General features: G+C 47.3%; 1 protein-coding gene across 1 annotated transcript; it reads right to left on the minus strand.

The window, feature by feature from the left end:
• On the minus strand, positions 1,943–26,119 carry ACTG2 (actin, gamma 2, smooth muscle, enteric). The gene is made up of 9 exons (XM_021087371.1): positions 25,883–26,119; positions 16,266–16,427; positions 15,736–15,864; positions 10,042–10,152; positions 9,762–9,846; positions 7,685–7,846; positions 6,443–6,634; positions 5,223–5,404; positions 1,943–2,164 (listed from the first exon to the last, which is right to left on the minus strand). Exons 2-9 carry the CDS (start codon positions 16,389–16,391, stop codon positions 2,021–2,023), a joined length of 1,131 nt encoding a protein of 376 aa, XP_020943030.1. The 5' UTR covers positions 16,392–16,427; positions 25,883–26,119; the 3' UTR covers positions 1,943–2,020.

Below are 26,119 nucleotides of genomic sequence, written 5' to 3' on the forward strand. Positions count from 1 at the left end.
GCCCACCGCAGAGGGACCACCCAATAGGCATTGCAGAAGAAGTAATGGCTGCCTTCAGCTTGGCCCTTAGTGCCTGGGATGTTTTTTCTATTTATCTTTAATTGACTTCTTGGATGTACAGTCTTATCAAGCCCCCGTAACTGATCCATGCTCTCCCCTCTATCAGCACATAATTTGACTTCCACTGCAGAATCCAAGGACAGCCATACTTGAAAGTGGGGTACGACTGGGTGGAGGAGGGAGGGGAACAATGGGTCAGCCTCCCCTTCTTGCCCCACATGGAGATTCCCATGTGCCCCTCCCATCAGGGAGTGCCAGCGCTCCACACTTCTCTGGCCATGCCTGCCTGCCACTGCATCCTACCACCTCCTCCCTGGCTTTCTCTTCCAATAGGCTCTTCTCTGCAGGACTGCCCTCAGCCTACTGGAGCCCTTTTCCTGCACAGAAGGAAAGCCTGGGACTTTCTGTCCCCTAGGAAGCACGGTCACCAACCACTGATATGTGACCAGGACAGCCTGGCTCTTTGCCTGCCATTAGGTTTATACTCCAGTCAAGGGACCAGGCTGAAGCCATCCTCTGTGGGACTTTGGCCCCTCTCCTGTCCTGCCTCTCACCTCCACTTACTGGTTTCTCCTGAGACCACTTCCCTGTGAGTCCTCATTTCAAGGTCTGCTTCTGGGAGAACATAAATCCTCTAGGGGTTCTTGAAAACATGCTTCTCCAGCCCATCCCCAGAAGGCAGGTGCAGGGATGGTGGAGGAGGAAGGTCTGCCATTGAGGTCCATGTGCTTCCATGCCTTCACTGCCTCCGTATAGGTGTGTCTGGGAAGACCGGGTAGGTCCTGTTCAGGAGCATCAAGGATGGGACCTGGCCAGGTGGCAAGAGCCAAGGGTACACCAGGCAGAAGTGAGGACCTAGTTCTGTCAATAACTAGCTGGAAAACCTACTTAACTAGTAAACTAGTTATAAAATGAGAATGATAATAGTACCTGCCTCACAGGGCTGTGGTGAGGATAAATGAGAAAATTAAGCTCTTAACCCAGTGCCTAGTGTATTGTCAACATCAATCAATGTTAATTACTATTATTTTTCCCTTGTTTTCTCATAGTATTTTGTGACTGCTTCTGTTTCACTTCCAACCATTCTTATATGTATGTGTCTGTCTCCCCTGGTATGCAGTGTCCTTGATGGGCAGGAATCATCTTTATGAGATACATAAATCCCATTTGGCCTTACCCAGTAATTGTAGCTGGCAAACATTTATCAATACTCATGATATTAAATAGACTTGACAAAGGGCAGGGAGCAAGCAGCAAATAAGGAAAGAGAGGGAGAGAGAGAGAAGAGGGAGGGGGAAGAGGAATGGAAGAAGAGGAAATATTCTTCTTTCTAGGGATGTTGCTCCTTTCCTGATTAGTTTTGGGGCAAAATACACCTTAATCCCAAATGACAAAGGAACACATAGAGATTTTAAGCCCACTATGACCCTCCTTGACATAAGTTTAACATAACATTGTATTTGAACCACTCACATGTTACCTCCTATAAGCCTTGTGTTTCTCTTTCTGTTCACACTCCCTAGAGTATCGCCCTTGAATACAAGGACTTACATCTTGCTTCTTGTTTCTTAACCTCCTTCCCCTAAGAGTCATCTAGTCCTCCTTCTTACTAATGTTCAAGAAAAAGGAAACAAGGAGATACAGTAGAAGTAGCACTAGGCTTTAGAGCCAGACACATTCCCTTTGGATCGAATCCTGGTTCTCTGGGATCTTCAGCAAGTCGATACCTTCTCCGAGCCTTCATTTCTTCATCTGTAATGTGGGGATAATAATGGTACCTCCCCCACACGGTCATTGTGTGGACTAGAAACAAGGTGTGAAAAGCCCTTCGTGCTGTGTGTGAGACCCGGCCCAGGAAAATAAAGAGCCTCATACAGAGAAGTAAGGCTTGCAGGTTTTAATGTTTCATGGTTGTTGACAGAGAAGTCTCCAGGAGATCCCCAGAGAATCTGCTCTCACTCTAGAAGCACTTCCTGTGGACAATGGAAGGCCCTGCCTCGTCATACTCTGGCTTGCTGATCCACATCTGCTGGAAGGTGGAGAGAGAGGCCAGGATAGAGCCTCCGATCCAGACCGAGTACTTCCGCTCTGGGGGAGCAATAATCTGCAAAGAGCAAATGTGGTAAATCATGATCAGTCCCCAGGGAATAGGGAAGGTGGTCGAGGAATCAGCTCAGCACCCTGCTGGGGAGCCTCAATGGTAAGAAAGGAACAGGAGAAAGCTTGTGGTAGATTAGACTGTTGCTCAAATCATCCCTCTCCCTCCCACCCCATCCTCATGCCCCTGCTTGAGAAGAGTGCCCTGTTCTACCCTGTGACTTTGGGCTGGGCCCTGTATTTGCTTTGGCTGATGGGATATCAGCAGACATGACCCAGGAGCTGGAAATGGGCTTCAGGCGTGCAGGTGGGCACACTTCTTGTGTCACTGCCACCTTCCTGAAAAGAGCTTCCTGAAAAGAGCTGTTGGCCCTTCAGCTTGGGCCCCACAGCAAGAGATGTGTCCCTGACCTGGGCTGGCTGGGCCTGCAGAGCTGCCTCACCAAGCTTGACCTAGATCAACCCACCTGGCCCATGATGCATGCGCAATAAATGCTTATTGTTATGTGCCCTGAGATTTCATAGTTGCTGTTAACGCAGCAGTAGCTAACCAATACAAATCTATAGAGGGAGTTCTGTTCTGTTTTTGCCTGGAGTTTGGATGCATGAGCAGCTTGGGCTGGGATTCCTCCATTCCCGAGTTTAAGCAGTCTACTCAAGCGTCACTTGTATCTAGAAGTTCTCAAATTCATACATTCAAAGTTCATCCTCACCACTGCGAGTCCTGAGCGTGGCCTTTAGAAATTGATTGTCATGTCAGACAACTTTGAACTCCAAGCTAAAAGTGGATCCAGAAAGACTTTGACTCTTCAAACAATTCCTGTTTCTGAAGGGACTAAGATTTCAGCTCTGGAACAAACCAGACACGAAATCGATTTTCTTTTGGTCTCCTAAGACTCTCCTTACATATTACCTCAGTTGCAAAGATCATGGAATTGCAGAATAAGTAGGGTCTTTAGAAGTTCTTATTTGGGCAGACAACCATCACCCTGTTGCTCCTTTGACCGACACCTGAAGGAGGGGCCCAGCCACTCAGAAGGTAACAACAGATTTTATTGCTGGACAGTTTTCATTGTGAAAAAACTCAGGGTTGTCTTGGGCTGGAGGCCCTAAATCTAAGCCCCACTCCCACCCCACATCTCTTCTTCCATATCCTGGAGGCTTGCCTCATCTTCCCTACTGTCTTTACACACATCTTGCTGTCCAGTTTGGCCAGGGTGTTTGTACCTGCACACACACCCCTGGGCACCTTTGCTGACTCTATTTCTGCTGCCTGCAGCACCCTTTACCCTCTTCTGGTCTTGTTTAAGTTGTTCTTCCATTGATCATGTCTACCTGTCAGATCTTAAACTCCTTGAAGGCCAGCATATATTATTAAACTCCGGGCATACATTGGGATATGCATCAGATCACTGGTGTCCGTTATCAGTGTAGGTCATGGGGGCATCCCCTACCTGCTGAACCAGAATCTGGGGGAGAGGCTAGGTGAGGTGTTCTGACACAGGCTCCTGGTAAAAAGCCACTGCCCCAGGCCTGGCATGGTGCCCTTCCTATAGCAGGGTGACTGCTCCAGTGGCTCTGGGTGAGAAGAGCCTACCGGTGCTCCGCTATCTCCTGGTGACTACTCTGCTTCCCTGTGCTGAGCACCATCTGCTAGGCAAGGGGAAGTCCTTTGTGAAGAAGGCTCTTAGAATACCAACATAGAGAATACACCTCTTCAGAAGTTCCCATTGTGGCTCAGTGGTAACCAACTCAACTAATATCCACTGGGATGCAGGTTCAGTTCCTGGCCTTGCTCAGTGGGTTAAGGATCTGGCATTGCCGTGAGCTGTGGTGTAGGTCAAAGATGTGGCTCGGATCCTGTGTTGCTGTGGCTGTGGTGTAGGCTAGCAACTGCAGCTCCAATTCAACTCCTGGCCTGGGAACTTCCATATGCTGTGGGTGCAGCCCTAAAAAAAGAACAAAAAAGAGAGAGAGAGAAGAAAGAGAGAGCGAATACACACCTCCTCAGATCAGGCCTGCTCCTTGGAGACCAACTTTGCAAATTTCAAACTATTTGTTATTGCTACTTTACTCCTAACTCTTTTTCTAACCCTGCTAGCAGGAAAGTTCCTAGAAGCCCTAAAAATGGCTGTAGGAGTGATTACTTGGAGACCAAGGGCCGGGGAGAAGTGGTGGGCTTCCGTTCTGGTGGATCTATGAAGTGAGAAGCTGTGGTCCAGATGGGACAGCAGGTCAGAGGCTGTCCATGCATCAAGGAATGTCCCTGTGAGTTTGAACCAGCAGCCTGTCCTATAAACAACATTCTGTCTTTGGAACTCTCACACTTCTCTAGGGTGAGACCGAAGTTCTCTTTAATGTGGGGATTTTGTTTTTTAGGATTTTTTTTTTTTTTTTTTTTGCTTTTTGGGGCCACACCTGCAGCATATAGAGGTTCCCAGACTAGGGGTCGAATTAGAGCTGCAGCTGCAGGCTTATACCACAGCTCATGGCAATGTCACATCCTTAACCCACTGAGGGAGGCCAGGGATCAAAACCGCATCCTCATGTATACTAGTTAGGTTCATTACTGCTGAGCCACAATAGGAATTCCTTTTTTTGTTTTTTGTTTTTGCCATGCTTGCTTGCAGCATGAGAAAGTTCCTGGGCCCAGGATTAAACCCATGCCACAACAGTGACCCGATCCACAGAAGTGACAATGCCAGAACCTTAACCCATGAGCCACCAGGGAACTCTTAAAGTCGAAAGTTTAAAGATGCTGTGGTGTTGCTTCCATCTTTTCTTTGCCTTTCTCCTTTCTCCTTTCCTTTTTATCCCCCTTGACATTCTCTCCATTCCAAATTCTTTTACCTCCTCATATGATGTCCAGGAGATTGTATTTGAGAGTCCAGGTTAAGTTGTCTCCAGCTCATCAGTGCCCAAGGAACATAATCCACTGAGTTGAAATCTGTCTCATGCCAGGACGATCACCAAACTATAGGCCTGGCAGCCTGACTCAGAGCATCTCCTAGGAATACAGGTCTTTGGACAAAGAACAGGGTGGAGAGGAACACGGCAAGACCCACCTTGATCTTCATGGTACTGGGGGCCAGGGCTGTGATCTCCTTCTGCATCCTGTCGGCAATGCCAGGATACATAGTGGTACCCCCAGAGAGGACGTTGTTGGCGTATAAGTCTTTGCGGATGTCAATGTCACACTTCATGATGGAATTGTAGGTTGTTTCATGAATTCCAGCTGACTCCATGCCTAGTAGAGATCACAGGATCTAGTCAACATTCATCACCCCATACCTTCGCTCCTCAAGGGACACTTCTATTGTTGCAGCTGCCTTAGTTTAAATCCTCAATCACCTGTCTAATGGATCACAAGGTCAGACTCTCTGATGGTCATTGCAAAAACACACGTTTCAGGAAACTAGTTATCTTTGTATTAAATCTTACCTTACTGGATTCTCGTAGCAGCCCTATTACAATTTCTACTTTATAGATCAGAAGACTGAGGTTTGAAGAAAGTAACATGTCCAGGGTCACGGGGCTTGAAAGAGCAGAGTCAGGACTTAAAACCAGGTCTGACCCCAAAACCCATCCTGTTTACTGCTATAGGTTTCAGACCCCATGACCTAAATGGTGAGGGATCCAAGAGGTATTTTGTGGGAGCTCCCTGGTGGTCTGGTGGTTAAAATTTGGCACTTTCACCACTGTGGCTTGGGTTCAGTCCCTGTTAGGGGAACTGAGATCCCACATCAAGCCACTGCACCTCATGGCCCAAAATAAAAATAGGTATGTTGTGTTTAAACTTGTTCTTAGTTTCATGTTATAGCCTCTAACCCACTTTTCCTTTATTTTGATTATTTTGATTTCCTTATGCTTCTATTTAAAATTAGATTCTGGAGTTCCCCTCGTGGCTCAGTGGTTAACGAATCCGACTAAGAACCATGAGGTTGCGGGTTCGATCCCTGGCCTCGCTCCGCGTTGCTGTGAGCTGTGGTGCAGGTTGCAGACGAGGCTCGGATCCCACGCTGCTGTGGCTGTGGCATAGGTCGGCAGCTCCAGCTCCAGCTCCTTAGACCCCTAGGCTGGGTACCTCCACATGCTGAGGGTGCGGCCCTAGAAAAGACAAAAAAAAAAAAAATTAGATTCTATCTAGCTGTATTGTTTGTGTATTTGGGGCCCTTCCTGGAAACCTGTGGCAGAAATATAAAATATAGGCAGTGTATGTGACTCCTGGTACCCCGGCTCTCCATTCCTGCCCTCCGATTGGCTGAGGCTAGGGGCGGGGCCTCACCGATGAAGGAAGGCTGGAAGAGGGTCTCCGGGCAGCGGAAGCGCTCATTGCCGATGGTGATGACCTGTCCGTCCGGCAGCTCATAGCTCTTCTCCAGGGAGGAAGAGGAGGCTGCCGTGGCCATCTCGTTCTCAAAGTCCAGGGCCACATAGCACAGCTTCTCCTTGATGTCTCGCACGATTTCTCGTTCAGCTAGAAAGAACAGAAACGACAGAGTTGCTACTCCGTTCTGTTTGTTCGGTTGCCCCGTTTTGATCTCCAGGAAAACGTCCTTCTTCCTTCTTCTTGGGATTCAGTCTCAGGATGAATGTTAATGTTTTTATTCCTCTTTCTAAAGTGGAAGTTCAAAATCTTGATTCCCAGGGGGAAAAAAAAATCTTTTTAAGGCCTCACCTGTGGCATATGGAATTTCCCTAGCTAGGGGTCAAATCAGAGCTGCCACTTTGGTCCACAGCCATGCAACACCAAATCCAAGCCGCATCTGCCACCTATGCGGCAACTTGCAGCATCGTGGGATCCTTAACCCACTGAGGAAGGCCAGGGATCAGACCTGCATCCTCACAGATACTATGTCCTTTTCTTAATCCACTAAGCCACAACCAGAACTCCCTAAGCAAAACGTTGCATGTGTTTTTCATTTGCTCTCATCCCTCTGCCCTGGTGCATCTGCAGGCCTTCCTGAGGGTCTTGCAGGATGCATTTCCCACCTAGATGGAGGTTTAAACGCTGGGATGGTACAGAATATAGGAAGGCCCCCACTTAAACACTCCTCCTGCCCAGGGAGCTGCTTGCTCTTAGAAATTCAGTCCTTATTTATTCCATTTGTCCTCAGACAAACTATAAATGCCATAGGTAATGAAAGGCATCCCCAGATCCTTACCACTATTCACCTCTGTGAAAACTAGCTCTGGTTCTGGGGTGGACGTGGACAAGGGGATCAGGTGCCTGAGGAGGGAGGAAGTGCTGCAAAACACACTTGAACGAGGGTGGATCAAGCACTTCTCAGGACGAGTATGTCTAAGCTTTGTCTCCTTCTCCAGGGTGTCTTAGTTGGGAACCTTCCTCCTTAAATGATGATGCCTTATCTAGTCCGGTCCTGGGGCCCAACCCCAGCCTAGGCCCTCCCCATCTACCTTCAGAGAGTTTGAGGACACAGCACCACCGCCTTCTCATTGGTCATGGGAACTTCTGGTCCTCGATCTGATTTGGTTTTGAGCCCAAGTCCAGAAAGAGGCTGGGTACCTGTGGTCACAAAGGAGTAGCCTCTCTCTGTGAGGATCTTCATGAGGTAGTCCGTGAGGTCGCGGCCAGCCAGATCCAGGCGCATGATGGCGTGGGGCAGTGCGTATCCCTCATAGATAGGGACATTGTGGGTGACGCCATCCCCGGAATCCAGGACGATGCCTAAGGACAGAGGGGATGAGACCTATGAAACCTTCCTTTTCTTTCCTCCACCCCTTTCTGGGACCTGTTACCAAATGGTCTTCAACGACTCTGTTTTTCTTTAGCAGCTGAAAAATTCACTCACTGTGAGAATCATCAATCATATTTTTTGTGTACATCAATTTTTGTGTACCTCAGTTTATTCTCCCAGATGAGACTGTAGGCTTTTGGAAGGCAAGTAAAATGTCTCCTCCTCTTATATTCTTTTTTTTTTTGCTTTTTGGGGCCACATCCACAGTATATGGAGATTCCCAGACTAGGGGTCAAATCGGAGCTGCAGATGCCAGCCTAAGCCATAGCCACAGCAGTGAGGGATCTGAGTCACATCTTCCACCTACACCACAGCTCACAGCAACACCAGATCCTTAACCCACTGAGCAAGGCCAGGGATCAAATCTGCATCCTCGTGGATACTAGTCGGGTTTGTAACCCACTGAGCCACAACGGGAACTCCTCTCCTCATCTTATATTCCTTGAAACACTTTCGCAAAAAGGCACTCTTGTCAACTGGCATCTAGGCTGCACATTCTTTAAGTGAGACTGGATAAGTTTCATACCCTTCAGGCATCCAGCTAACACATATGCACATGCAACCAGAATCTTAGCTCTAAAAGGACTATAAAAACCAGTTTGAAAAAAAATTGACATTCTCTACTGATGAAACTTGAAGGGAAATAAGTTTTCTCAACATGATAAGAAATCCCTCTTGATCCAACAATCACATCAGAGGTGATGGGGAAATGCTACAATATTGTTATTGTGTTATTATTATTTAATATTTTCCTGGATGTTCTAGCCAATGCAATATGACCAAAAATAGAAATGAAGTACTATTTTTTTAAGAAATGAAGTATTATTAACAAAAGGAAATAGAATTGTCATTATTTGTAGATGATATAGTTATATGATACTTAGAAGACCTAAGAAAATTGACTGAGAAATGATGAGAGTTAATAAGATGGTTCAGTAAGGGTCAAGTCCAAAATAAATATCCAGAGACCAGTGGCTTACTCCTATACAGGGATGTTGATCACAGCATATTTTATAATAAAAAATGGAGACAATCTAAAAGTCCAACAATAGAGACACAGTAAAATGAATAAAGTATAGAATCCTCATACAACGACTACCATGTGGCCATTAAACAGGATATTCACAACATAACACCAAGTGCAAAGGACAGGATACAAAAACGTTATATACCCTGTATTTCCCCATCACTTTCCTTATCACCTGCAGTGAAATTATCTTGTACTCTGGTCTCTCCTCTGCTAGACCGTCAGCTCCATAATGGCTGGGTCTGTCTTGTTTGTCAGGGAGCACCCATGGGCTGATGCAGTGTTTGGCACTTGGTGGGGAGTAATGGAAAATATTTGAATGAATGAATACATGGACAAATCAGTGAATACAGGCACGAATGTTTGAAAGAAGTTCACAGAAGCTGTCGAGTCCCTATTAAAAATCGCTTTATCATCTTCAAGTCCCCTCTGTTGCCACGAGAACCTTTCTAACGATGAAGGCCACATCCTCGTTATACATCCACCATCTCAGGTTCTGCCACTGTCATTTTGTTTCACGAGCAAAAACATTCTAATATGGTTGGAAAGTGTGTATAAGTTCCCAGACTATCTACTGGGAGGGAAATGGCCCTGGCAGGATGGTCTAGTGGTAGTTTGCTCATGTAAACTCTTTCCAGCTACATGGGGTAGACTCGGATCTGCATTCTACGTGGGATCCCCTTCGGTTATGCCTGACCCAAGGTTTTGCTTGGACTTGGGCTGTCCCTTCGATTCTTCTGAAAGGAACTGCTTCAGGAGCCCGGCTTTCAATTCCTCCTCCTCAAGTCAGAAGGGGAACGGATTACAGGGCTACTCACCTGTTGTGCGGCCGGAAGCATAGAGGGAGAGCACAGCTTGAATGGCAACGTACATGGCAGGGACATTGAAGGTTTCGAACATGATCTAAAAGGATAATGAAGAATCGAATACTATCTGGCAGAAAGCACCGTGCCTCTGGCCCACAGAATGGTTTATAATTTTATCAAGGGCAGGAACTGTGCCTATTTATCCCACTCCCACCTCCCATAGGGTCTGGCTAGCAGGTCCTCAAAAAATTCTGTTGCGTTGATACATGAAGGGGAAAAAGATGACTCTTACCTGGGTCATCTTCTCCCTGTTGGCCTTGGGATTTAGGGGGGCCTCCGTGAGCAGGGTGGGGTGCTCCTCAGGTGCTACCCGCAGCTCGTTGTAGAAGGAGTGGTGCCAGATCTGGTTGGGACAAAAGTCGGATGAGTGCAGCAGACTCCCATGTGGGCTGGGAAGTTCTGACTGACACGTCCATGCTGGGGGAGGATGGCACACTGTCCTCAGGACAGACTGCATCTGGAGAGGAGGCCTGTGAACCCTGGGAATTTCCTTTTTCTTTTTTTCCCTTTTAGGGCCACACCCATAGCATATGGAAGTTCCCAGGCTAAGGGTCAAATCAGAGCTACAGCTGCCGGCCTGCACCACAGCTCATGGCAATGCTGGATCCTTAACTCACTGAGCGAGGCTGGGGATAGAACCTGTATCGTCATGGATACTAGTCAGGTTCATTACCACTGAGCCACAACGGGAACTCCCTGGGAATTTCTGATTGGCCTTCAGAGGTTATATTCCTTCTCAACAGGGCCCCAGACGGGGCTCAGACCTGGGGCCCATATACTTAGTGTGTCCATTTTTTTTCATCTGATCTTGCCTCCTCTTTATTTCCTCCCTTGTCTCCCCTGCTCTGGCCCCTGAGGGACCAGGCCGAGTGCAGCTGTCTGACTTCTGGCTGTTTGGCTGATGGAAGATACCATTTAGAGGTCAGAGAGTGTGAGGAGGGAGAAGGGCAGGGTGAAGGGTGGCCCCTCTTTGGGCTCCAGCTCCCCCTGAGCCCTAGCGACACTGCCCTTGCCCCTCAGCTTTCCCTCTGTGGCTGGTACTTGGATGCCTCCACATCCCCTTCTGGTCTCTAACCTGCTCACATCTCTTAATGTAGCCCTTCCTTAAGTTAATTTCAAAACCCTGTTGAGTGCATATTGACTCCTGCTGAAGCCTGACAGATATGCCTGGATTGTCACTGTCCATTACTGACACAGCTGCTCTTTATAGCAGGGTTTCTCAATCTCAGCACCTTGACATTTCAGGTTGGATAATTCTTCACTGTAGGGGAGGGCCTGGCCTGTGCCTTATGGGATGTTTAGCCGCATCCCCGGCTTTCACCCACTAGATGCCAGTCACACCTCTCCAGCCATGATGAGCAAAAGTATCTCCAGACATTGCCAAATGCCCCCGTGGGAGGCAGAATTGCCCCAGTTGAGAATCACTGCTTTAGTGGGAGCTGTTTCCTCCTGCTGTGCCCAGTTCCCTCTTCAGTGACCCAGGACAAAAAACAAAAACAAAAACAAAAACAAAAAACAGGAGCCTTTACTTCAGAGGGATTTGGCAAAGAGTGGCAGGGACACAGGGCTTTGATTTCACAGAGGTGGGAAGCTTTGATTCCATTGTACCCATATATTTATGGACCCTTGGCTTTGTGCCAGGATGATGCAACATGTGATCTTAGTTTCAAAGTCTGGAGGAGAGCAAGGCAGTCAGAAAGACCAAACACAAAGACACATCCACATTTAAGTGAAGGAAGAGCAGGGGAAGGTCATTTCCTGGGAGATTTGAGTGGGCCCTCAAGGCAAAGGAAGGTCTCCAGAAACTGAGAGGGTATCTGAGGCAGAGCAAATGGCACAGAGGCCCTGGATGGTGGGAGTTTCCCAGCAGACATGAAGGAGCTGGCAATTAGGCTTAATAAGGTGATGCCAGAACTTCCTCAAAGGTGGCCCCCAGATGCTTTGTGGCAGGATCATCTGGGATAACTTTATAGGTGAAGGTTCCTAGGCTGTATCCCAGATCCACGAATCAGAAGCTTCGGGTGTCAGGCCCAAGCATTGGCACTTCACTTTATTTCATTCTGGGGAGCTTTTATAGAGTACTTGAAAAGTTAAAGATGTTGACAGTTTTAAAATTAGAAGGAGTTCCCACTGTGGCTCAGTGGAAATGAACCCGACCAGTATCCACGAGGACTCAGGTTCAATCCTTGGCTTCTCTCAGTGGGTTAAGGCTCTGGCATTACTGTGAGCTGCAGTGTAGGTTGCAGACTCAGCTTGGATCTGGCATTGCTGTGGCTGTGGTGTAGACTGGCAGCTGCAGCTCCCACTCGACCCCTAGCCTGGGAACTTTCTTATGCCATGGGTGTGGCCCTAAAAAACAAACAAACAATAAAATAATAAAATAGAATTAGGAAATTATTTTTATTTATTTTTATTTATTTATTTTTTCTTTTATAGCTGCTCTGGTGGGATATGGAAGTTCCTGGGCTAGGGGTCGAATCAGAGCCATATCTGCAAACTATACCACAGTTTGTGACAATGCCAGATCCTTCACCCACTGAGCAAGGCCAGGGATAGAACCTGCATCCTCACCAAGATGTCAGGTCCTTAAACTATTGAGCCAAAGTGGGAACTCTGGGAAATTATTTTTAACAGGAATAAAAATTTCCCATATTTCCATCACCTAGTAATAAACAGTTAATATTTTGGCTTTTTCCTTCTGCCTGCTCTTTCATGTATGTTGAAATTTATTACTATTGCTATTTATTTACTTTATATACTTTCATTATTTATTATTTACTAATTTTTTTCCTTCTTTTTAGGGCTGCATCTTCTGCATTTGAAAGTTCCCAGAGCTAGGGATCAAATCAGACCTGCAGCACAGCCACAGCAACACCATATCTGAGCCACATCTTTGACCTCCCCAGCAGCTTGCAGCAATGCCAGATCCTTAACCCACTGAGTGAGGCCAGGGATTGAACCTGAATCCTCATGGATACTATTTGGGTTCTTAACATGCTGTGCCACAATAGGAACTTCTTATACTTTTATGTTTGTTTCCTGTCACTTCCAGCTAATAAAGTTTTCTTTTTCATAGTAAATATTTATTTTTAATAAACTGAACAAAAGTTCATTTTGATTTTTTTTCTCTTTTTTAGAGTTGCACATGTGGCATATGGAAGTTCCCAGGCTAGGGGTCGAATTTGAGCTGGAGCTTCCAGCCTACGCTAAAGCCACAGCAACACAGGATCTGAGCTGTATCTGTGACCTACACCACAGCTCATGGCAATGCCAGATCCTTAACCCACTGAGCAAGGCTAGGGATCGAACACTCGTCCTCACGGATACTAGTCGGGTTTGTTTCCACTGAGCCATAACGGGAATTCCTATTTCAATTCTTACACAACATTTCATCATATATCATCACATAGTAATTATATAGATATAAAAAATCACGTGGTAATTAATTCATGGTATCTTTGATTTTTGTTTAGAAATAATCTTGTGATAGTTGTCTTTGTACATATCACTTTTTTGTGTGTGTGCTCGGGATGTTTTCCAAAGAAAAAAATTCTAGAGGTGGGGTTACTGGGCTAGAGAGCATGGTGATTGGAAAACTTTTTCATGTCTATTGTTCACAAAGAAGCTAAATTTTTTTTTTGTCTTTTTGTCTTTTGTTGTTGTTGTTGTTGTTATTGTTGCTATTTCTTGGGCCGCTCCCGCGGCATATGGAGGTTCCCAGGCTAGGGGTCCAATCGGAGCTGTAGCCACCGGCCTACGCCAGAGCCACAGCAACGCGGGATCCGAGCCGCGTCTGCAACCTACACCACAGCTCACGGCAATGCCAGATCGTTAACCCACTGAGCAAGGGCAGGGACCGAACCTGCAACCTCATGGTTCCTAGTCGGATTCGTTAACCACTGCGCCACGATGGGAACTCCAAAGAAGCTAAATTTATCTTTACCTCAGATTGTTCTCGTAAATTTTGCCTTATCTGTTGCTCCATACGTTATGATTATCTTATATAATTAAAACTTGTGATATTTTTAGTGGAACTCCTAGGAGCAGAAAGTAAAGTGGTGTTACCAGGAGCTGGGGGGAGGGGATGCTAATTAAGGGGTACAAAGTTTCCATTATTTGGGATAAGTAAATTCTGGAGATCTGATATAATGTATTAGCATGGGGGCAATAGGTAACAACATTGTCCTGCCTACTTGAAATTTTCTAAGAGGGTGAATTCTAAGTGTTCTCATTACAAGAAAAGAAAAAGCTATGTGAGGTGGTAGATATGTTATTTAGCTTGAATGCGGTGATTGTCACATAATGTATACACGTATCAAATCATCAACTTGTATACCTTCAAATATACACAATTTTTTAAATTATGAGATTTTTATTAGGATGGGAATGAGCCTAAATTAATTTGAGAAGATCTGACAGCTTTCCCTTATTCAGCTTTTCTTTTAAGGCACATAATATACTTTTGGTAGTTTCTTTAGAGTTCACATTACGACTGTGAATAAATTTTTTATCTTTTTTCTTTTTCTTTCCTTTTTTTTTTTTTTTTTGCTTTTTAGGGCCGAATTTGCAGCATATGAAGGTTCCCAGGTGAGGGGTCGAATCAGAGCTGTAGCTGCTGGCCTACGCCACTGCAACGTCAGATTCGAGCCACGTCTGCAACCTACACCACAGCTCACAGCAACGCCAGATCCTTAACCCACTGAGCGAGGCCAGGAATTGAACCTGCAACCTCATGGTTACTAGTCAGATTCATTTCCACTGAGCCATGATGGTAACTCCCAAAAATATTTTGTCTATTATGCTTTCGAATTAAATATTGCTAGATATATATAAATATATAAATAATATGTGTAATTTATTGAGTCTTAAAAAGTGTGTTCCATGCCTTGGGATTATTCCAAGTATTTGTCTGGTTCAACCTCCAGAGCAAACTAATGAAGAAGGTATTTTTATTGCTGTAAATAAAGAAGCCGAGGCTTAGAGGGAGGAACTTGCTCCCACATCTCCCTGCTACTGACTCCAGTGTCTGTGCTCTTAACTGCTCCACAGCAAGAAGCAAAAGCCATTGTATTTTATCTATTTATCTCACATCCAGAGAGACTGAATCTAGGCTTCAGAGAAAAGTGTATGTGAAGTACAGATTTCAAATCAGCTTTCTTTATTCCCTGTTGCCATCTGTCCAATAAGCCCTCTGTTACATTTCAAAAGACAGTTGTGGCAGAAGCAAGAATTCTCAGACAGCTGTCAGCAGAATTTATCAAAAGAGTATTAGAAATTGTACAGCAACTATACCTCACTTTAAAAAAAGAATATTAGAAAGGCTCTATCAAAAACAAACAAAAAAAGGCTCTATCAGCATTTTGCACAGGGTTGTTTTGAAAACAAACCAGTGTTTAAAAATTACCTCCCACATCTTCTGAAACACACACAAAAGCTTCTGGAGACCCCTAGAGATACCTATGTAAATTTTTCATTAGAGAAGCATCATAACACTAGAGCATCAGTGCACCTATCTGAGGTCATGAGAGAGAGAATAAAGCTGTTTGTCTTTCCAGGGGCAGCAGTGCATTTTAAAGAAGGATAAGCACTGGGCTGAAGTGAAAGCTGCAGGAAAGGATGAAGCTGGGACTTGGAGCTGTGGAAGAGGAGGTGAGTGACAGGATTGGGGCTGTTTTTAGAAAGACAAGCCTTGCAGCAGGGCAGAGAATGAATCAGGTGAGTGAGGCAGGAGACAAAAAAAGCAGTCAGGAAGCCATTGGCATCGTCCAGGGAGCAATGTGGGCAGCTGAGGCTGGAGGATGGCCACAGGGATAGACAGAAGGAAAGAAGGATGTGAGAAACGCTGCAGAGGAGGAGTTGACAGGGTAGAGGGTCGTGGTGATACACTATCATTAAAGCGAGCACATTAAAGGGGGTTCACCAGTACCTTCTCCATGTCATCCCAGTTGGTGATGATGCCGTGTTCAATGGGGTATTTGAGAGTTAGGATCCCTCGCTTGCTCTGAGCCTCATCCCCCACGTAGCTGTCTTTCTGGCCCATTCCCACCATTACACCCTGCAATGCAAAAAAGGAGGAAGGAGAACGGAATTGGCTTGGAGGAATTCAGGCATTGGAGGGTCTCTGAAGAGGCATAAAGATGGGAAAAACATCCTTCATCCCTGGGAAGCCAGACTGACGGAGACACTGGTGAGGCAGATACCCATGAACACAGAGATGGTGGGGAGAGGAGACGGAGGTTTTCTTGTGGGCTTGTCTCTCTTCTTGGTCCTGAAACAGTGTCGTTTTCTGAGAACAGGGCCCATCCAAACACATCTTCCTCTTCCCTTCCCTTACTTTACACACACACACACACACACACACACACACACACACACACACACACAGCTCAGCATCAACTCCACAATGCAGAGCTTCCTCCTAGTAGCTCACAGCCTTGAGTCCACACGAGCCCATACCTGGTGGCGAGGGCGACCCACGATGGAAGGAAAGACGGCCCGGGGAGCGTCATCTCCTGCGAAGCCAGCCTTGCACAGGCCAGAGCCATTGTCACACACAAGCGCGGTGGTCTCCTCTTCACACATGGTGAGTGCAGCCGAGTGAACCGGGGGCTGGAGCACCTTGGGGGTTGGGGAGAAGAAAAGTAGTCGGCCGTGTGTCAAAGTCACATTGGAGGTAGGCTCCTTGGCTTTGGGGCCTGACCCCATCAGCAGCCAGGGCCCCGTTCCAGGGCAGGGGAGGCCCCTCTCTCTCTGGCATGTGGGCTTCTTCCCTCCACTCTGCTTGTTTGGGGCTGAATTGTGGACCCCTCAGATTCCATGTGGGAGTCCTAACCCCTGTGCCTCAGAGTGTGACTGGGTTTGGGGATAGGGCCTTTAAGGCTGTAATTCAAGTAAAAGGAAGTCATTAACCCACTATGACTGGTGTCAAATACACCTGCAGTTATCTTTATTAGAGGAAATTGGAGCACAGATGCACAAAGAAGAAAGACACAGCCAGAAGACAATCATCTACGAGCCAAAGAGGGTGGCCTCAGAAGAAAACCAGCCCTGCCCACGCCTTGATCTCAGACTTCTAACGTCCAGAATTGGGAAAAAATAAATTTCCATTGTGCGGGCCACCCAGTCTGAGGTGCTTTGTTATGAAAGCCCTAGCAAATGAACCACCTGCCTCCTAAAGACCGGAAATGGCTACAAAGCTTTCATCCAAAGGAAAGAATCTCCAAAATTCTTGACATTTAGAAAAGGAGTTGAAAAAATGTGTAATGTACGTAATTAAGGGCTACTCTATAAAAGAAGCCTTACAAATCAATAAGAAACAAGTAAATAGCCTCAAGGGGAGGGGGGGTGACTACAAACAGAGAGTTGACATAAAAGGAACTACAAATGTCCAACAATTACATGAAAAGATGATCAGCCTCACTAGTTATCAGGAAATGCAAACGAATGAAGATTATTTTCACCTATCATATCATTAAGATTCAAAGCTTTATTACAGGTGTTGGCAGAGGTGTGGGAAAACTGGAGAAACACGCGACTCCCCAACCTGGCACTACCCAAAGGTCCCTTACAGGACACCATATTCAAGGTAAGAGAAGGGCCAGGCTGATGGACATGGACTAGTGTGGATAGATTTCTAAACCATTCTGCCGAGTGCACAAAGCAAGCTGCAACATAGAATGTACAGCAGAAAACTGTGATTGAGTTCCTTTTAAAGCACAAAACAACATCATGCATCTTCCATAATTTTCTTTGTGTGGATGTGTGCACATGGCAAAAAGTTCTGGAAAAAAACATATCTAAGACCCATCATGGTCATTACCTGGAGATGGAAAGTGCCATAATGTCTTAAATTTTTACGAGGAGACTGTATCCATGTACAGTCTATCATTAAAATCAATCATAGGAGTTCCCGCTGTGGTACAGCAGGTTAAGGATCCAGTGTTGTCTCTGTGGCAGCACAGATTCAGTCCCTGGCCCAGCACAGTGGTTTAGGGATCTGGCGTGGCCACAGCTGTGGCATAGGTCAAAGCTGGGACTCAGATTATTCAATCCCTGGAACTTCCATATGCTGTGGGGGCAGCCAAAAAAAAAAAAAAAATCAATCATAACATATCATTGGGGAAAAAAAGATGCAGTAGTTCTAGATGAAATGTTCAATGCTAAGGGTAGAGGCCCCTTAAGGAGGAAGGGGCAGCCTGAGAGAGTGGAAAGCCAGGGACTTTGGGGTGGGACGGCCCTGCCACATCAGATGGAGACGAGCAGAGACTCCCTTCCTGCAGTGCTGGTATCTAAATGCGAAGGACAGCAGAGTGACCAGGGAATTAATTTTTCCAACATCTGTTAAAGGTTTTCTTTCTTTGTGAGGTGGGGGGACAGTGTGAAAACACAACCCCCACCAAATGCTTGGCACTTAGGGACAAAGGAGACGCCATGGCTGCTCCAGGATGGGGTGCGGATTGCGTGAAAAGTTTCAGGTGGGGCAGAGTAGAAGTGGTATGGGGGGGTGGTTTCTAGCTGAGGGGGTTGGAGTCCAGAGAGGAGAGGTGCAAGGAGTAGGAAGAAGAGGTGACCACATAGGAGGGCCTGCCAAGCTTCACTCCGAATGTCCAGGAGGGAGGAGGGGAGATGCCACAGACACCTGGAACCCTGGTCCCCCAATGACCTTGGTGGATAGACAGTGAGGACCATGACCAAAGCAAAGAGGAGACAGAGCCACAGGCCTGTGAATGTGAGTCAGAAAGGCTACCTGAGCCTGAGCAGAAGCTTATTCACACAAATTGTAGGCTGAAAGGAAGCCCTGTGTGGTTCAAAGCAGGGTGCATGCTGGGAGGCCCCCCATGGCTTCTTGAATCCAGCTTTGTTTGTCCTTGGTGACCCTCATGATTCCCCCTGGCCATGGAGATCGAGTTCCAGCTCTCTAACTTGGCCCTCAAGGCCCAAGAGGGTCTGGTCTCTGTCTGGGTCTCCAAGCTCGTCTCCCCATCTTGCCCACCTTGGCCTCCTCACTCTGACTCTGTGGAGTTTCTTTCCACTCTCTGAACTGTGCTGTCTCCTGTCCCTTCTGGACCTTGAGACACAGGGTCTGGAACACCCTTTCCTCCCACCTGTTGGCTACTCTGACTCCTATCACCTCTGCATCAACACTGTATTTCTGGTTTCAGTGGCCCTTCTTTGCCCCACAGCACCTTGAACTTGTCCCAGCAATGATCGGCTTGGCATGTCCAGGCTCATCTGTGCCTTTGTAAAGGCATGAGCCGGGTCTGTCCTGTTCCACAGTAATTCTTCAGTATGCCCAGCACGAGGGCTGGCAGGGGTGGGCTCTTAAACATTTTCTTATCCAGATGAATAAGTCAATCAATGGGTGTTAAGGAGAAAGATTTACGAATAGCAAAGGTAGAACAAACATTGGAAAGAGGACATCAAAGCCTGAGATGAGGTGAAGATGGAAGGGAAGTACCTTGTTGCTCAAAACAATATTGTCTCTGGTTTAAACAGTTTCCGGATTGCAGAGCAGATCCCCCTAACCTCCTACCATGTTAGAAGAATGGAGAAATGGTGAGACATCAGGAGTCAGAGATGGCAAATGTTCTAACTGTTCAAAAAGAAAAAGAAGGCAGCTGTCTAAAACCTCAGATAATCGTGATATACAAATCAGGCAGTTTTCTAGAAGGCATTATTAGAGAAAGCATTATTAAAGCAGCAGTGGTTTCTTGTAATCAGTTAGGGTTTACCAAAGACAAATGTTGGCAGAATAACAGCCTCCCTTTTTTCCTCAGGACCACCCTGCCTGGAAATGCAGGAGAAGGTGGGAGACATTGAGCTGAACTTGATCTTGGCATCTGACAAGTTCTCCCATGATATCTCTATTGATAAAACCTTGTAGGCTGAACAATAAATTAATTAGGCATATTACACCTGCCTGAGTTACTGTCACTGGAAGGTGTTAATTGATGGGTCAATGTCAACCTGGGGGCAACAACATGCCTCAGAGCTCCATGCTTGGTCCCTTCTCACGTGACATTTTTATAAGTGAATTGGATGAAAATCTGGAGTACATACTGATCAAATTTCCAGATAAAACAAATATGTTGGCTAGAAGAATCAAAATCCAAGATCTCGAAAAGCAGAGAAAATGAGCTGAATCCAATAAGATTTAATTTAATGGGATAAATATGTGCTTGCGGATGTGCGCCTAAATAACCAAACTGTGCAAGCTCTTGTTGAGCATCTATGATCAGGCCTTGGGGTCTTGTCGACAGCCAGCAGCGCGCTGGAGCCAGGATAACAGCTAACCCCACCTCTGGCTAAAGTGCTGTGTCAGTTCTAGGATCCACTCTTGCTGGCAGAGGTGGGGGAGGTGGGCTGGCGTTCACTGCTGACACATGTTGAATTGTGCTACTTTTCTGAAGGGGAATTCAAAAATACTTATCAAAAGCCTTAAAACTGTACGTATCTTTTAAATCCACAGAGACACTTCTAGGAATTTATCCTTAGGAAAAACTCATGGATGAGCGCAAAGATTTGGCCAAGAGCCAGTTTATCAGAGCTCCGTTTAAAATCCCGACATCAGGAACAACTTTAATGACCAAAAAGTTATTGAATCATAAGTCAATCAGTTGATAAACTAGTTGCCAGAAACATCCACACAATAGAGGGAGCAGAATATTTAATTGGATGGAAAAGGCGCAAGGGGCTTTGTTGTGTGAAACACAGTGGTATGTTCCATGGTTCCTTTTTTTTTTATTTTATTTTTTGTAAAAATGCATTTTTCATTTAAAAAAATCAGGGGGGGGTGCTTTCACATTCATTATTACTTAAGCCTCACAAAAGCCCTGCGGGAAGATATTTTTATTTCCGTTTTACATGCAAGTACACCAAGCCTCAGAGAAGTGAAAGGACATAGCCCTCGGGCTCCTCGCCTGGAGAGGCAGGGCTGGCCTCAGCCCAGGCCAGGTTCCGAAGCCCAGGCGTGCATCTTCACCACCACCTTAGCGAAACTCACAGCTTCTCCATGTTTGGTATTTTTTTGCTTCTGCCTCCCTGTCTCTCTAGCGCTATTGGCGGCAGAAGCCCTTCAACAAAAAGGTCTGTGTTCTTTTCTCTCCTGGAGCCTCAGCCTCCCTTTTGCCACAAGTAAGTTTAGATTTTGTGTTTCTAGCCCTTGCACTGTTTAGCATGTAGTAGGTGCTCAATAAATGTTGGACGACGATCCCACCCCCTGCCTGGCCTTCTCCCAGAAGGCCTGCTCTGCCCATGGGATCTGATTTCCAAGTCCCCACAGGCCAGTCTTAAGACAGCTCGGTCAGGGGACCCTGACGGAGAGCCACTTAGGGACAGTCCTCTCCACGAGCTGGTCAGCAGAGCTGGGTTTCCTTGTTCTAGCAAGGGGTCCACCTGTAGGGGAAAATAACCTTGAAAAGCTAGAGGGTGGGTGGCCAAGAAGCAAAGCTGCACCTTTGGGACTGTCTCCCTCTGAGGTCCCCTCAGCATCCCTCACCTGTGACTTGTAGTTCAAGCCTGCCTGGTCTTTCAATGAACCCTTGTGCCTCGCCCTGAACTTTTCCAAGCACTAGGAAGAAAGAGAGCGTTGGACTTTGTTTCCCAGCAGTTGAGACCAGCCATAAAAGCGACCTCAAGTTGTCAGCAGTGCCACTCCGCAGCCCTCCAAGTGGATTCAAGTCTGCCTTTTTTGAAGTCAGAATCACATGAGAAGTGAAGGGGGTGAAGGCAGGGTGAGGGCTGCTGGCCTGGAGTGGAGGCTGCTGGGTAGGGGACCCGGCTACCTGGGAGAAGGCTTTGACCAGAGCCAGGCTCTTCTGGAATGCCTCTGCCAGGAGAAATTCTAAACTTTCCTCAGCCACTTGCTGGTAATTTGTGGCTAGACTCGAGTGTGTCAGCTGAACCAGGGCCAAAGTCACTGTGGTTTCCTGGGTCACAACCACTTCGCGCTCACAGAAAGCCGACAGAACTGTTCTGGCTCTTTCGGCACGTACTACATCTGGGCTTCATTGAGGATTTCACAGAGTTAGAAACACGGCTCCCCTCAAAGTGACCCAAACCCAGAGATATAATGAGTGCGGAGAATTTGCTCACCCACGCGTCCTCCTGGCCACCCCCAAGCAAATACAAGGACAGAGGGTGGTGACAGCCCCCTCCCCACCCCCACCCCTGCTCTGAAGGAGAAAGGTTTGGCTTCCAAGTTCCCTTCCGCTCTCTGTCCTTTGCCCTTCTCCTCCTCCGGGCACCCCTTCCCACGGCTCCCCTTCTGATCTTCAGTTTCCTTGAGCGTAAAATGGGAACAGTTTGGGAGTTCCTGCCATGGTGCAGCGGAAACGAATCTGACTAGGAACTATGAAGTTGCGAGTTCGATCCCTGGACTCGCTCTGTGGGTTAAGGATCCAGCATTGCTGTGAGCTGTGGTGTAGGCTGGCAGCTGTAGCTCCGACTAGACCCCTAGCCTGGGAACCTCCACATGCCACAGGTGTGGCCCTATAAAAACAAAAGACAAAAAAAAAAAAAAAAAAAAAAGCAAACAGTGACATCTACCTCCTTGGAGGATGGATCAAATGAAATAATGGACATGAAGGGCTTTGTAAATTGTAAATCAGGGTCAGCAAACTAACACCTATTTTTGTGAGTCCCTCAAGCTAAGAATGGTTTTCTTTTCTCCCCCCTTCTTCAGCCGCCCTGTGGTGTATGGAGTTCCCAGGCCAGGGATCAGATCTGAACCACAGTTGTGACTTATGCCCCTGGATTCCTTACAACCCACTGTGCCAGGCCAGGGATCAAACCTGCATCCTAGTACTACAGAGACACCACTGATCCTATTGTGCCCCAGCGGGAACTCCAGTTTTCACTTTTTTTTTTTTTCCTTTTTAGGGCTGTATCTGAGGCCTGTGGAAGTTCCTGGGCTAGGGGTCCATTCAGAGCTGCAACTGCAGACCTACGCCACAGCCACAGCAATGCCAGATCTGAGCCGCATCCTGCATCCTCGACCTACGCTGCAGCTTGTGGCAATGAGCAAGGCCAGGGGTGGAACCCGCATCCTCATGGGAGTATTTGGGTTCTTAACCCGCTGAGCCACAATGGGAACTCCGGTTTTGACATTCTTAAATGGTTGCAAAGGAGCCAAAGACTAAGATTCCAAGAAAATGATATAAAATTCAAATAAGAAATAAAGTTTTATTGGAACACAGCCACACCCATTCATTTACATACAGTCCTTGGCGGCTACCGCTATAATGGCTGAGTTGAGTAGTTGTGTCAGAGACCTTTAGACTCATGAAGTCTAAAATACTCAGTATCCTGCCCTCCACAGAAAAAGGTTGCCAACCTCTCTTGTAAAAGGGCTGGAAAAAAATTAATTCTTATTGTCTCCCTTACTCGTCTCCATTAGAGCTTGCTCCCAGGGTGAAGTCTGTCCTACAGGAAGGAGATGAAGGAGCCACTTCACCAATCAATGATCACTGAGGGGAAGGCAGAGTTTATGCCAGTTCCCAAAGACATTTTCATCTTAATGGAAAGTTTAAGCCCTAAAAGGAAAGCCTCTCAGCCAGTGAGATTTCAAATAATAGTTGGGGAAATATCTTGGAGTGAGGGCTTCAAATGACCAGTAAGCAGCTGCCTATTATAACCTGCACACACACGTACCCATACAGTGACTGCATGAGAAACACGCCTATGGTAGAAAATACTAGCAACACCTCTTATAAACGTCAGGGTATCTTGACTTGGTTGAGATATATTAATAAAATAAAAAATGACTTCTGGCTAGTAGTATTTCTGTTCCTCAGCAATCTGCCACTGGGGTCTGCTCCCTTCGGCTTTTGCTCCAGCCACTCCCTCCCTCCCCCACTCAGTTCTATCCTGACCCCTCTCCTGAGCTCCAGAGCTGCAGGGCCAACTGCCTGCAGGGGTCCACGCCCCACACTCCAGCACCTCAACTCCACCTCTGAGACCCACGTCCTCATCAGCGTCCTCTGACTGCAATGGCCCCTCAGAGTATCACACACGCGCCCCCCTCCCCGCCGCCAAGATGGAGCCCAGTCCCAACACTCTGACCCCGCCCCCCAACCCCAGGCCCTCTTACTTCTGCCTCCATGCCACCCTGCGCCACCAGCTTGGGGACATTGCACACTGAGGTAGCACTCTTGCCCTGTTCTAGTCCCTTCAGAGGGCAGATCTCTTGATATCATCTTGCTGTGGTCTCCCTTTGCTCCATCCTTTAGTGTTTAAAGCCCTAGTCATCTGGCCTTCCCCACCCCTCTGACCTCAGTTCTCCCTGCTGTCTGCCTTGAAATCTACATTCAGTGGAGTTGAGCCACTTGAAGGGTCCCACAGATCATGCTTCCTTTTATCCTGGAGCCACCCCTACTTCAGGACCAGCTCAGGTACCCTTTCCTCCAGGAAGCCTTCCCTGATCATTTCTGGCCCGGGCAAGGGGCTCCCCCCGGGCTCTGCCCTTTTCATCTGTTGATCTACTCTGTGGTTCTCATCTGTCTCTCCCAGGGGTTGCAGAAGCCCGGAGACAGACTCTGAGTAGCAGGGACAGTGCCTGGCACATAACAAGTGCTCAATAAATGCTGCTGAAATGAACAAAAGGAGGGCGGAAAGAAATCTAGCCTCAAGGTCAGGTTGTCCTACTGCCTGTCTTGGCTTTCCAGGCGTGACATGTAGCATCTCTGCTTACCGCCATTTCTCTGGTATCCCAGCATCTCTGTCACAGCCTTTTCTCTCTTCAGCCCTAGGGCTAACCTCAAAGTCTAAATCCACTCAACTACTAAAAGCAAGTGCTTAGAGCCTCCCTATGCAAAGTCTGATCCCAGAGCAGCAGCCTCAGCATCACCTGGGAGCTGTTTGGGAATGGGAATTATAAGGCCCCACCCCAGTCTATTGCGTCAGAATGTGGGGTGGGTGGTAAGGCACTCTGTGTGGTTCTTAAAGGGTCAGGCCCTGACAGCACTGAGTGGAGGGCTTTATGCATGTGTTATCTCAGCTAATCTTTCTAACAGCACCGCCAGGTAGATAGCATTACTATTGCTCCCATTTACAGGTTAGGAAATTGAGGTCACCCAGTAACTTTGGTAGCTGGGCAGTCCGCACCACTACAGCAGCCAGCCTCAGCTGTAAGGAGATGCTAGCAGACTCTGATCACAAAAGTGGACACAGCCCCTCGATCTCATTTTCTTCCTCATTGTTACTTTTTGGCCATACCCACGGCATGCAGAAGTTCCCGGGCTGGGGATCGAACCCACGTGACAGCAATGGCCCAAGCTACAGCATTGATGTCAGATCCTTAACCTGCTGAACTGCCAGGGAACTCCCTCCTTCTAATTGCTTATGCTTGTGTGTTTGTGTGTGCCATTGGGAGAGGACAGGGGCCTTGGTGGAGAGGTTCACAGCCGGGTGTGGGTCTTTGGGACAAGTTTTTTAACTTCTCTAGGCCTCAGAGTCCTCACCAGAGAATGAATTAGATGGTTCCACATCCCTTCCAACCCTGAATCCACATGAAGCCCCAGGACCCTTGCCCACCCCACTGCTGAATTTTTGCATTTTCCAATGATCCTGGAGCCTTCAAGGCTAAGAAAACTCTTAGCCAAGCCTGAGTCAGAGGCCGGAGAACCCACAGGGGTCTGAAGAAAATAAAATCCTCTCCCGTTCCCAACATGATATCTCACGGACACAGGGACCACACTGGTTTGGATTCAAATACCCCAAGAAGCCATTTTTCAAAAAAGCGTCTGCTCCCCTGAAACAGCCTCCCGGACATTCCAAGCCACGAGGCTGTAGATCCGTGCTGGCCCTGGGGAGCGGCCTGAATAGAGACCGCGGGTGACACAGCCTACGCACCACCCAGTTAGGAGGACAGGGAGCCCTGGTCCTGGCTGTCCCTGCCCAGGATGTCCCATGACCAGAGATGCCTTTTGCTGGCAGGCAGCGGTGTGCTCGCAGGCACCACTGCACACTGAGGGCCTTGACGTGTGACCTGGGCCAGCGTCACGGACGCCAGGCCAATCTAGAGGCGCCTCCTGCACCCAGAAAGGAAGAGCCTGGGAAAGCTGTGCGGTACTCACCGAGGGTAAGAGAGGTCCTTCTCCCAGTGACTGAGGGCTGGTGTGTCTTTGGCAGAAATATCAGAGCAATATAAAACCCCAGAGGCGGATCTTCTTTAAACAGAGTCCCTAAAAAGGCCAGCTGACGGTGTGTTAGCAATATTACCATATAAGGTGGTTTTTTCAATAAATTGGCCTTGGGGGGTGGGGAAGGGGGTTGGGTAGGGTGAATTATCATTTGAAAAATGTATGCAAAAG

The sequence above is a fragment of the Sus scrofa genome, chromosome 3, assembly GCF_000003025.6.
Source record: "Sus scrofa isolate TJ Tabasco breed Duroc chromosome 3, Sscrofa11.1, whole genome shotgun sequence".
NCBI lineage: Eukaryota > Metazoa > Chordata > Mammalia > Artiodactyla > Suidae > Sus > Sus scrofa.